Source organism: Urocitellus parryii, chromosome 5 (assembly GCF_045843805.1).
Source record: "Urocitellus parryii isolate mUroPar1 chromosome 5, mUroPar1.hap1, whole genome shotgun sequence".
Taxonomy (NCBI): Eukaryota; Metazoa; Chordata; class Mammalia; order Rodentia; family Sciuridae; genus Urocitellus; species Urocitellus parryii.
The window spans coordinates 71,549,714-71,561,889 of record NC_135535.1 but is presented as its reverse complement, the minus strand read 5'-3'; the positions used below and the strand labels follow the sequence as shown (position 1 = coordinate 71,561,889).

The 12,176-nt window shown below is 40.3% G+C and overlaps 1 protein-coding gene across 3 annotated transcripts in view; it reads left to right on the top strand.

Annotated features, from left to right (window-relative positions):
- Positions 1 to 545: 545 nt before the first annotated feature.
- Tmem117 (transmembrane protein 117) overlaps positions 546 to 12,176 on the top strand; it is a 442,366-nt gene continuing 430,735 nt past the window's right edge. Inside the window, exons 1-2 of one of the 3 annotated variants that reach the window (XM_077798672.1) lie at positions 546 to 622; positions 9,606 to 9,910. In XM_077798672.1, coding sequence (XP_077654798.1) covers positions 9,634 to 9,910 — 277 coding nt within the window. In that variant the 5' untranslated portion in view covers positions 546 to 622; positions 9,606 to 9,633. Of the gene's footprint in view, positions 623 to 793; positions 1,094 to 1,226; positions 1,324 to 9,605; positions 9,911 to 12,176 lie in introns of those variants that run through there. The other 2 variants (XM_026401424.2, XM_026401425.2) reach the window with 2 other exon arrangements.

Sequence of the window (12,176 nt, the reverse complement as noted above, 5' to 3'; positions counted from 1 at the left end):
TCCTGCCCTAGGCTGCAGAGAAACATTTAAACACTACAGAAAGAGATTTTTGAGAAACTTGGGCTACAAAAAGTTTAACAATTGTGCATGTGTTTGCTCATCTATGTTTGTAAAAATGTGCGTATGCATGAGTGTGTGTTTATATGTGCATATACGCGTGAACACATGTGTACTTGTGCATGTCTCTTATGAATAGATATGCTTATGTGTAGTCACGCATGTATGTATATATGTGAATATTTGTATAGGGGGGTGTGTGTGTAGTGTGTGTGTGTGTGTGTGTGTGTGTGTGAGAGAGAGAGAGAGAGAGAGAGAGAGAGAGAGAGAGAGAGAGAGAGAGCAGACAAGCTGCAAAGTACGTATAAAATATAAGACTTCTCAACTCCTGTGGGCTCGCTCTCCCTACCCCCACCTTTGGCATCTCCAAGACACAGGAGCAGAAGGATGTTCTGTGACCTGAAGCTGCGTTAGAAAGTTTGCTGCTCTTTAAAGACGTTCCAACTGGGAACCTCATTGGTTACCTGCAGGATGTGGATTGTACAAGTCTGCCAATTCCCGCAGGAGGAAGGGACGGCTGTTGACACCCTAGGCTGAAGCTCGGTGGCCCCCACCCCCCTTCCAGGTTCCTAAATCTTTCCCTGCCTGCGGCTGCCGCTCTGCAGAGGCGGGCCAGCCGGGGCAGGCTCTGCCGCGGCGCTTGGGGCCCACGGGCTGGATTCGGCCCGCGGTTGGGGCGGGAAGGAGGGGAGAGGGCGGGGGCGGCCGGAGGCCATGCCTCCAGCTGCGGAGGCTGCCGCACAGCTGGAGCGGCCGCGGTCACCTGCGCGGCGCCGTTGCCCTTGCGCTCGCAGTGTGCAGCCCGCCACGGCGGACTTCCCAGTGCGCGGTGAGAGTCAGCACCGAGGGCGCCCGGCGTAGGCGGCGGCGGCGGGTGTGGGCCGAGCCGGTATTTATAGCTCGGTGACAGCAGCAGTGGCAGCGACGCCGCCGGTCCGTCTCGCTGCGCTTCCCAGCGAGGCCGCCGGCGCGCCGGAGGGCTGTGCTTGACCCGGTCTCCCGTGTGCAGTCGCCCGGAGCCTGCGCAGCCCCTTCGGTGAGTACGCGGCCCGGAGCCGGGCGCCTCCCCCGCCCTGGTCCCGCCGCAGCCGAGCCCTGCCGGCCCCGCTGCCCGCGCCCCGCTGCCTCCCGCGACCGTGGAAGCGACCGCGGAACGCCGGCCCGGCCCCCGAATTCCCCGGCGCCTTCCCTCCTCCCTCCCGGAGGATGTTATGGAAAGAGGCTGGGTGAAGTGTCAAGGAGGCAGGCAGACGCACCAGCCCTTGGGTAAGGGCAGAGGAGACTTCCAGGCTCACGGATCTTGGTGGGAACCTCAAAGTCCTGGGCTCCAGGCGGTAAAAGATGGTAGAACAGTCCTTGAACTTTCTTCGCTTCAGTGATTCCTTGCATAGGACCTGAACACAAGCCCTATTTTTGTTAATTAAATTAACAGGTTGCAGTTCATTGGTGTCGTCCTTAAAATAAACGGGGGTGGGTGGGCAGAGAGATAAAAGAGAGAAGAAAAGAAGGGCGGGGGAAGAGAGAGAGAGAGAGAGAGAGAGAGAGAGAGAGAGAGAGAGAGAGAGAGAGAGAGAGAGAGAGAGAGACAGGGAGCGCGGGAGAAAGACAGACAGATCCATTGACTTGACTTGAGTATTTGAATGTTTGCTAACTTCATCCTGACTAAATAAAACTATTTTTTTCTATTTGTATTTTTGAAAATGCCTTAGGCCCACAAATATGTTTGACCAACGAGGTAACATTTTGGCTGCCATTATTTATTCAACCCTCTGTGGAACAATGAAGTGTGTGTGGGTGTGTGTGGGGGTGTGTGTGGGGGGGTGAAAGTAAACATCACATGCTTACTTTAGTGTTTATATGTAGATATAAGTCTCAGGAACCAAAAAGAAACAAAATGTTGACTAAAAGAATGGTTAAATATAAGGTCATGCATTTCTCCTCTAATTATAAGTGATATATTGGCTGACACGCAAGGAAGGACCTCTGGGATGCTTTTGGGGTTTTGTTTTGTCTTCAGAAACAACTACTTCCAATTTATTGAATATAAAAAAATAGTAGAATCCCTGTAAAATTCTATTTTTGTTATAAAGTATTGGTTTTAAAAAAAAGTCCTAGCTATACTTTCTTTTACTCCCCCAGACTTTGGAGTTTAAAAGCAATTAGGGGTTTTAACATTTTAACTCAGATAGTTATCCCTCTCCTCCCACCTTTCATTAAATCCATGTGATCAGAAACCCACCAGTACTTGTCAGCTGGGCAGTTTGGCCCATGCCTGTAATCCCAGATACCCTGGAGGCTGAGGCATCAGGATTGCAATTTTAAGGCCAGCCTGGGCAATTTAGCAAGACCCTGTCTCAAAGTAAAAAGGCCTGGGGACATAGCTCAGTGGTAAAGTGGTTGCTCAGCATGTGTGAGGCTCAGAGTTCAATCCCCAGGATCAAAAAACAAAGAAAAGAAGCCAGTACTTGTCAGTCTTATTTAATTTGCTTGCTTAAGCTTCGGTCATTTAAAAAATAAGTTCAGACATGTGACTTTTATTTAATATATTAAAGAATACTTAATGAATATTAGCTTTGGCATTATTGATAGAGTGTGACCATGGCAATTCATTCTTTATCAGAAGCGGATGCCACTGAAAAGGACCTTCACATTTTTAAAGAATTTATTGGTTACTGTTTGATTCGTTTTTTTGCTTTATAATACAATGGGACTTTAAAATATTTTGCCATTACAACAGAGTTGTCATCGTCTAAAGGACTCAGACCTACTTCATTTTCAGATTCTGTTTTAAAAACTTTCATTGATTGTTGTCCCAGTGACTGAAGGATAAAAGGGAAGAAAACCACTAAAAGGTAGAAACAATATGAAGAGAAAGTCTAGGAAATGATTTATGGTTGGGATCCTCTAAATTAGCTAGGGCATCACAAATGCTGTCCTGGTATCTATGCAGAACCACTTATGGCAGTTTCATTGATTGACTTAAAAGGTTGCTTTTTATTTAAAAGGCTGTGTGGTCTTTTGTATTGGACCTAAAGTAAGAGTTTCAGCTTTACATTTATATTGTTATTATTGCTATTTGTATTTCTTAAACCTGTATTAAGCACTTGCATTATGTAAAATGCTCTGTATCATTTCCCCTTGCCTGTCTTCTATAATCATCTAGGATTATATACTATGATCTGTCCTTACCTCAGAGCTGGTATATTCAAGCATATATGCATTTGGTTTATTTATTTTTCTATCATTTCTCCTTTTACAGACTTGGATGTCCCATTATTCAGAGTCTACTGTCTCTGGAATAGATTCTTCAGTGTTTTTTTTTCCTCACCCAAGGCTGGACTGTTATCATCTGCATATCTATTTATTCATTTATACATTCATTAGCAAATATTTATTGAGTGCCCACTAGGTGCAAGTCATCACCTAGTACTTGCTCTTCCTTCCCATTGAAACTTTATTCTGTATTTTATACTTTATAGTAAAGGCAATATGACAATAATTAAAAGTATTAAGTGTAGTGTTATATAGAGGTAGTTGTACCTATTTCTGCCAGTTGGTAGCTGTATGACCTTGGGAACATTACAACTTCTCTGAATCTCTTTTTCTTCACTGGCCAATACAAATAGTTGCTGTAAGGCCTAATTGAGATAATATGTGAAATGTGCATTCCAACAGCACAACACATAAAAAACATTCAAAACTGTCAGTATGAGTATGATTTCTACATCTACTGAACCTCTGTCCATCTCAGGAAATGGCAGTTCTATTCTGGATTTTGTCTAGGTCATGTCCACATCCAATCCACGAATAACTCTTCTTTTGTGTGTGTGTGAGGTGGTACTGGGGATTGAACTTAGGGGAGATTTACCAGTGAGCTACATTGCTGGATTTTTTAATTGTTTATTTTGAGACCGGGTCTCCCTAAGTTGCTGAATGTCTTATTAAATTGCTGAGGCTGGCCTCAAACTTTTCATCCTCCAGACTTAAACTCCTGAGTCATTGGGATTATAGTGCCACCATACTTGGCTGCCTTAATAACTCTTATTGGCTCTTCCTTTTGAAGGTGTCCAGAAGCTGAGCTGTTTAAATTCTTCCTCTATACCTGTGTGGTTCAAGGTAACTGGCAATAGCTTCCTCAATAACTTCCCCACTTCTGTTCCTTGACTCCTACAAAGTATTTTGAACCAGCAGACAAAGTGGCCCTTTTTGATATGAAAGTCCGATTCTATCACCATTTCTGTCTGGGTGAAAGCTCACATCCATAGGATGGCCTCAAGGCCTGATCATGATGCAACTTCCTCCTAGACTGCATCTCTTCCATATTCTCCAGTACCACATACTGTCCAGTCATTTTAGCCTTCGTGTACTACCTTAAATGTACCATGCATGCCCTGGCAACAGGCCTTTCCAACTTCTGTCCCTCTATCTGGATTGGTCTTCTTCCATAGATATTTCCTTGCCTCTGGTCCTTCTTTCATGTGTGTCTTCTACTATCAGCTTACAGTGAGACCTTTAACGTCCCTCACTCTTGACTCCCTATTAACTTTTCCTTGCTTTAATTTTCTCTCTCAACTTTCTGAAATACTGTGTATTTAATTTTTATCTTTTGGTTTGTTCCCCACAAAATAACTATCAGATGCATGGAAACAGGTATTCTATTAATAACATTGTGATTCAGAATCTACTGTCTCTGGAATGAAATCCTCAGTATTTTTTTTCTTATCTCAACCTGGTCTGTTGTCTGTTTTCAACAACACATCTATTTATTCATGAATTTATCCATCAGCAAATATTTGTTGGCTGTCTACTAGGTATAAGTAACCTCAGCACATAGGCTACTGCCTAGCACAAAATAGATGATTGGTAAATATTGAACAAGTGAATTAATGAGTGTTATTATGGAAAAAAATTTGACTTCATCACTTTTTATGTATGATCATTTCACTTTTTTGCTTTGAAATGTTTTATGATTTCCTAATCTCTTCTTAGTACCAACCAACACTTTTTAAATAATATTCTTTGAATTGGCCCCAAATCATTCTTAATTCTCACAAGACACTTCCAAACACCTTATGTTCCAGCCACACAGAACTACTGATGTGTCTCTGCATCGGTCCCAGGTGATTTCCCCTGTGTCTTTAATCAAAACATTCTCCTATTTGAGAGTCTTACATCTCTCCTTTTTATTTTATTTTTTTTTTGTTCCTTTGCATTTCTCTGAAATATTGGTTTGTACTAAAATTTCTGACTTTACAAATATCCAGTATAAATCTTGTTCCTCCAGAGTTAGAAACCATGAAAGGCCAATGAGTTTTCAGTTTTAGCCTATTCTTACCAAACATCATTATTGTTGCTATTATATGAAAAAGCAGAGGATTCTAAAATAGTGGCATCTACCTAACAATGTCATTACTTATGAGAAGGAATTAAGTTTGTGTGAATTAGTCTTGTTTTGAGATGCAGAATGCACACCAGTGATGTTCAGCAAAAGGACAATCAGATCAACTCAATTACTTATACTGAGGCTCAAAGAAGAAAGAATTCAAATACTCCTATAGTTATATGATTCCCATTTTTTTCTGATCATGCTACCAAGGTCAATTTGAATAGTAATAATAGATCCATTCGTCCTGGAAGCACTGTGAATATTTTATATCGGATGGTTTTATTATCAGAAACTTTCTAACCAACATGTAAACAACAAGACATTGGAATTTACGTTGTTGTACAGGAAAGGCATAGTATAGAGTGTTGAGGCCAGGTAGCTTTAACTTGAATCTTTGTTATGATATAGACAAGTTTTATTCCTTCATACAACCTACTAAAGTTGTGGATTGTGGTGGTTCATACCACTCAGGAGGCTGAGGCAGGATCACAAGTTCGAGGCTAGCCTTGGCAACTTAGTGAGACCCTGTCTCAAAATAAAAAATTAAAAGGTCTGGGGGTGTAGCTTAGTCATAGAGTACCCCTGGATTCAATTCCCAATTCCACACAAACAAACAAACATAAGCAAAACAACATCAACAATAATAGCAATACTGTTAAACTGTCCGTCTCAGTTTCAACATTTGTGAAATGGGGAAAGGAAGAGCATTTTCCTCACTAGGCTGCTATTAAACTTAAAAGAGGTGCTTATAAAGCTCATGAGTATACTATTTGGCAAACAGCAAGTCCTCAGTTAGTGTTATCCCTGAGTGATGATGATGATGATGATGATGATGATGATGATATGTGGAGCCTGGTGCTAAAATGAAATGGGGTTGTGTGTGGGTAAATCAGTGATGTTTCTGGCCGAGTCACCACTGCAGTCTTTGAACCTGGCTGCTTTTCTCTTTTCTAGTGGAAGTTGAATGTGAGGTTGCTTTGCCTTTTTCTCATTTCACCTAAACAATGAAGGGGTTTCTCTTTCTGAGTGTTACCACTCAGATCATTCATATGTGTCTATGGATTGCCCACTGTGAGCTCAGCATCCTGCTGTTCCCAAGAAGTAAACAGCCTCTTATGACCTCTCTAAGGAGTTTACAATAAAATAAAATGATGAAAGGATCAATATCAGGGTCCTGTTTCATTCTGCTAGTATTTAAAAGTAGAAATGAAGAATGAACTATAAGCATTATGAAAAATATCTTACTGAAAGAAGCACTTCCAGCTATATGGTATATTAGATAGATTAAGGACTAGGTGTCAATGTGGATTCAAATTCTGTCTCTTCCACTTGCTGAGTATGTGAACTAAATGGACAATTACTTTGAGCCTTCATTTTTTCTTAACTGTAAGAGTGACATTAGCATTCATAGCATTACTGTGGGAATTCAATGAGATTAGATACTAGTACAGGATTGTTGCTCAGTAGTATAGTTCTCTCTCCTGAAATAGCATAAATTTAGGAGAGGAACAGCTGTCTCCAATTTTTTTTGCATGTTCTAATTTAACTTGGGCATGTGGAAATTATATAGCCCACAGGCAAGATTCTGAAGTTAAAAATAGCAACAAAATAAGTATATGCTAGTCCTCCACAAAGTATTTTTTAAAAAGAATCAAGGTCATGTAAATTCAGTGGTCTAAATCCTGCTGTCTTGATTATGTGTGTGCAAGGAAGGAGAGGAGGTGGTGGTGGCTCTCACTAGAATCCCTCACTGCTAATGGGTGCCTCATAGGAAGTAACTCATTATAGTAACTTTCTAAGGGATATCTTTGTGCAGTTCTGATGGTCATGTAGTACAAGTCCTTCCTCAAATGTCATTGGTCCTTGAGATGATTTTTGTGAATTTCTTTTTGGTGGTGGTTTTTGCATACTTCCAAAAGTGTTGCGTGAAATTGAAAACTGACCCATTTCTGCATTTGTACACACTAAATATCATGAAAATGCACAATGCTCATTTTTATACTTCACTACGTGTTCTGGTCTCTGGTGTGAGAACCATACACACAGGTCCTTGCTGCTATTGTGAGTGATAGTCTTGTGGAAAGGAAGGAAGGAAAGAAAGAAGGAAGGAGGAGAGAGGGAGGGAGGGAGGAAAGAAGGAAGAAAGGAAAGAGGGAAGAACAACTAAAGAATCTTGAGAAAGCCACCATACCTAAGTGATCTGAGCTGGGAACAGATATTTCAGAGTGTTCACAAAGATCATAAGGGACTTGAAATTTCTTAGAAGGCGTATGAGTCCAAGGTCGTAGTGATTATGGGTTTGGCTGAATTTTATTGCCAATTCTTTTGCACGTTTACATTGCTTTTCTAAAATAGCTACAACATGCCTTCATTAACTTAGATTGTGAGTTTAATTGACATTCATCAGCCCAGAGTATTGGATTGAGATTTGGGACCCTTGGAAACTATTCTCAGATCTTTCGTTGATTTAGAAGCACTTCAGACTTGTGGTGTAACCTTTGGACTTTTTGCCAGTTGTAAAATGATGTTTGTCAATGGATTCCCCTCCCCCTCAAGTGTCCAGGATCAGAGAAAGATTCTTTTACTTACATAATCTTCCCTGTCCTATATAAGTATATAATTGTCTCTAAAGAAGAATGTACCTCTGAAAGGCATTCTTGGGATTGGTTTCTGGATCTTTCCTTTAAGAAGAAAAAGTGCTACAAAGGTTGGCAATGGTGCCTTGGGGGTCATACTTCAGAGGTTCAGATCAGCTCTCTTTTGCTGAGTGATTTAGGGAAAAGTGGCATAACCTATGTGAGCCTTAATTCTCTCCCTGGAAAATAAAGGGATGGGAATGATAATAGTATTTCAGGAACTTGTTATGACAAAAATGCTGTAATGTTGCAAGCAGACATCCAGCAGAGAGCCTGTCATGTTAGGGACTATACACTTTGCAAGGGTCCTTCTTCTCTCTCCTTCCTCTCTGAAGGAGAGTCCTTCTCTAAATAAATTGAGAAAGAAGAAAAGTAAATTGGTTGATGGCAGTCAAATGACCGCCCTTATTACTTTTGTTTTCAAGATTTAAAGAGTTTTATTGCTGAAAGAGCAGATGTTACTTAGTCTGAAAGCTAAATGAGTTCACCAAAATGAACTCTAGAATTGGATATCTACTCACAAGCCCTGGTAGGCCTAGACAAACCTCCCCATGTAGGAGTTACAGCTTTTGTGCTTTCTGGGTAGGCTGGTTCATGAAGAGGAAAGAGGGAAGAAAACAGTGAGACTTTGAAGGTGGGGCCTGGACATTCACACTTTGAGATGGCAGTGCTTCCAGAGTAGGTCTGCAGATCCGTTGCTGTAGGCACATTACGAGTTTTTGTAACACCTTTGTGCCTTTGGGTATTACAAAAGGTTACGCACATGTGTGCATCTATCCATGTATAGAAAGAGATTAGAAAGTTTATTTACCAAATTTATTAAGTGATCATGACTTTGAGGGGAGGGATTTAGGCAGAGGAGAATGTTTATTGGGTGTTTTATGTGTGTTCACTTTACTTTTATATTATTTCATTTTTTAGATGACTATGGTTGTAAGGTGAAATAATCTAAAAGAAGAAAATGGTGGCATTGGTCTTATTCCCTGTGCTTCTTCCTTCCTATGTCATCTCGGTCATTATCCCAATTTTGGATTGTGTCCTGCCCTCTCATGTCTCCTGTCCTCTCATATATTCCTTTTTTTTTTTTTTTTGGCACCAGGGATATTGAATCCAAAGGTGCTTAATTAACCGCTGAGCCACATTCCCACCCTGTTTATTTTTTTTTTGTTTTATTTTGAGATAGGGCCTAGCTAAATTGCTGAGGCTGACCTTGAATTTACAGTCCTCCTGCGTCAGCTTCCCAAACTGCTGTGATTAAAGGGAAGTACCACCACAGCCGGCTCCCCCTACTCTTTCATTCCCCCTCTTTACCAAGTTCCCAACTAGTAAGAGGTATGATTAGATAGTAGGGAGGGACAATATTAACTTTCCTCAACCTCAGACTTGTCCTGGTGCCACAGTAGGAACAGGCATCAATCATCTCATTCAGGTACCTTTTTACTGAGCTGTTGTAAAATCTGACTAAATAACAGGAAGAGAATGCTGCTTGTTTCCCACTCTAACTCTGTGTCTCTCTTCTCACACAGGTAAACTGCAGCACTGAAGTTTTGAAGGATGGGTAAAGACTTCCGCTATTATTTTCAGCATCCCTGGTCTCGCATGATCGTGGCTTATTTGGTGATCTTCTTTAATTTCTTAATCTTTGCGGAGGACCCAGTTTCTCACAGCCAAACAGAAGCCAATGTTATTGTTGTTGGAAACTGTTTTTCATTTGTAACAAATAAATACCCTAGAGGAGTTGGCTGGAGGATTTTGAAGGTGCTTCTATGGCTACTTGCCATTCTCATAGGACTAATAGCTGGCAAATTTCTCTTCCATCAGCGTTTGTTTGGTAAGTAGCATAACCCATAAAATGTAATGTTGCTAATTATTTAATTTCTATTCTCTAAGATAGAGCTCCTATATCACTAAATGCCAATTTAGAATCGTTTTAGTTTGTCCTCCAGCCTTAATTTGTAATGCATTGTTGTAACTAGATTCTTCAACTGTTTTCTCTTTAATCGTGTACTTTTTCACTGCCAAAGGAGTTAAATTAGCATGAAGTTAAATTAGTACCAAACTTCATTATAAATGGCTTTGGAGATCAATGAATGTGTGTATAATCTTATCTAGGGAAGACATGGAAATAGCTCCTTTCTCATAAGTAGTACCCAAGCGAGGGACAGTAAAGAGGTTGTAAATTTTAAAAAGAATGGCTCCTTATCACATTGTATTTTCATTAAAGTAAGCGAACCATTGCCATTTAATGTTCATTCAGGGAATGAGAACCAAAACACTAACTTTTAATCCTCATTTTTAAAAAAAAGTTGGCTTTAAGATGTTTATTTTGTATCTATTCATCCACAGAGCAGTGTATTAGTAAGGAATCTCTTAGTAGGATACAATGCAAAAAGAGACTGAATTAGTTTAAAAGGTAACTTATGATGGGGATATTGGGATATTTCACAGAGACCAAGGATAGAGTTCATTTTGTACTTTGGGATGGAATTGGGGCCTCAAATTCTGTCAGGATGCTCTTTGTCTCAACTTCTGTATCACATCTGCTTCATTCTCTTTTCACCCTGAAGATCTGTTTACATCCACCCAGAGAAGCTGGCTTGACTCTCCTGGTCCCAAGTTTAAACTCTCAGGAAAGGGACTGGAGCTGACACATTTTGTGGTGGCTTTCACCCTAGCCTAATCAATTTGACCAAGAGGTGGATGATATTTATTCAGCAGATATTCATTCATCACTTATTACATGTCAGACCCTCTTCTAGAGAGGGAACCAAACAGACAAGGTTTCTGTCCTCATAAAAACTTACCTCCTACAGAAGAGTGATTAAACACATGTATGTCTAACATATGAAGAGGAGAGACATGCCATGACGGTAAAAGAAACTAGTTTTAAAGGCTATAGCTGGATCAATTAAGAAGAGAATTCAATGAGAGAACTTTGCATTTGGAAATTATAAGATCACAGGTGACAAAGTATTTGTAGTCTAGAAGTTGAGTTAGAAACAAATGGCAATGTTCTAAGGAATAAGCAAGAAAATATTCACATATATACATACACATACAATACATATACTGTATAATCTCAATCTCTATCTCTCAAACTGTTGCCATCTGCTTCTATTACATATATATATATAATGTACATATTCTATATTTATTGTCTATGTGCATGTGTATGTACATAGTTTCAAGAAATTTCTGAGAGAATGGAAGAAAGAAATGGAGAAGTAGCTTAAAAATGGAAGAAAGAGCGAGGGCAGGTTTTTGAGTTGGTCTATTGTTGTTGTTGGTTTTACTTAAGGGACAAGATTAATTGACCTGACTACAGTTGCACAGGAATGAGTTAGATTGAAGTGAAAATATAGAAGAAAATATCTCTGAAGGTCTTTGGGACTTAGGTGGCCTTAAGACAGGTCTCAAGTCCTAATGCCTACAAGGAACTAAATCATGCCAATAATCATGTGAAATGAGCTTAGAAGCTGATCTTCCCCTAGTTGTGCCTTCACATAAGACTGGAATTCCAGCCAACAGCTTGACAGCAACCTCATGTAAGACCTATAGCCAGAGGCTCTGAATTTTTGTGTAATTTGTTAGAAATCAACAAATAAAACAATATTTTGTTGTAGTTAAGGAAAAAGAGAAGAGACCCTGGCTCCGAGGTACTGGGCATGAGTAAGATAAAGGATAGTACTCTGATAGATAAGTTTCAGGTGGAGGAGCAGGGAGGGGAATGTTTCTTTACCTGGTAGGCTTCATTTTACTATGAAGAAGAGCTGAAGACAAACATGTGGAAGGGTTTGATGATACAGAGGCTAAACAAAGTGGTCAGGGGTTGGAACAGTGATCCTAGGGAGTATAGAAGTGAATAGACTATACACAAATGAAAGGATTGCTTACTGTCACTAAGAGCCAGTGAAGTTAGCCACCATAAACTTGAATGATATTAATCTGAAAGTTGAGCAGTTTTCTCTTTGAGAGCTCAGTCACCTGGAACACAATTTGAGTGTGAGTCATCTGAGTGGGACAGCTCAGGCTTGCCCTATTGCAAACAAAAGATGGAAGATCAATGAAGAGATCTTGCAATAGAGTTACTAATTTAA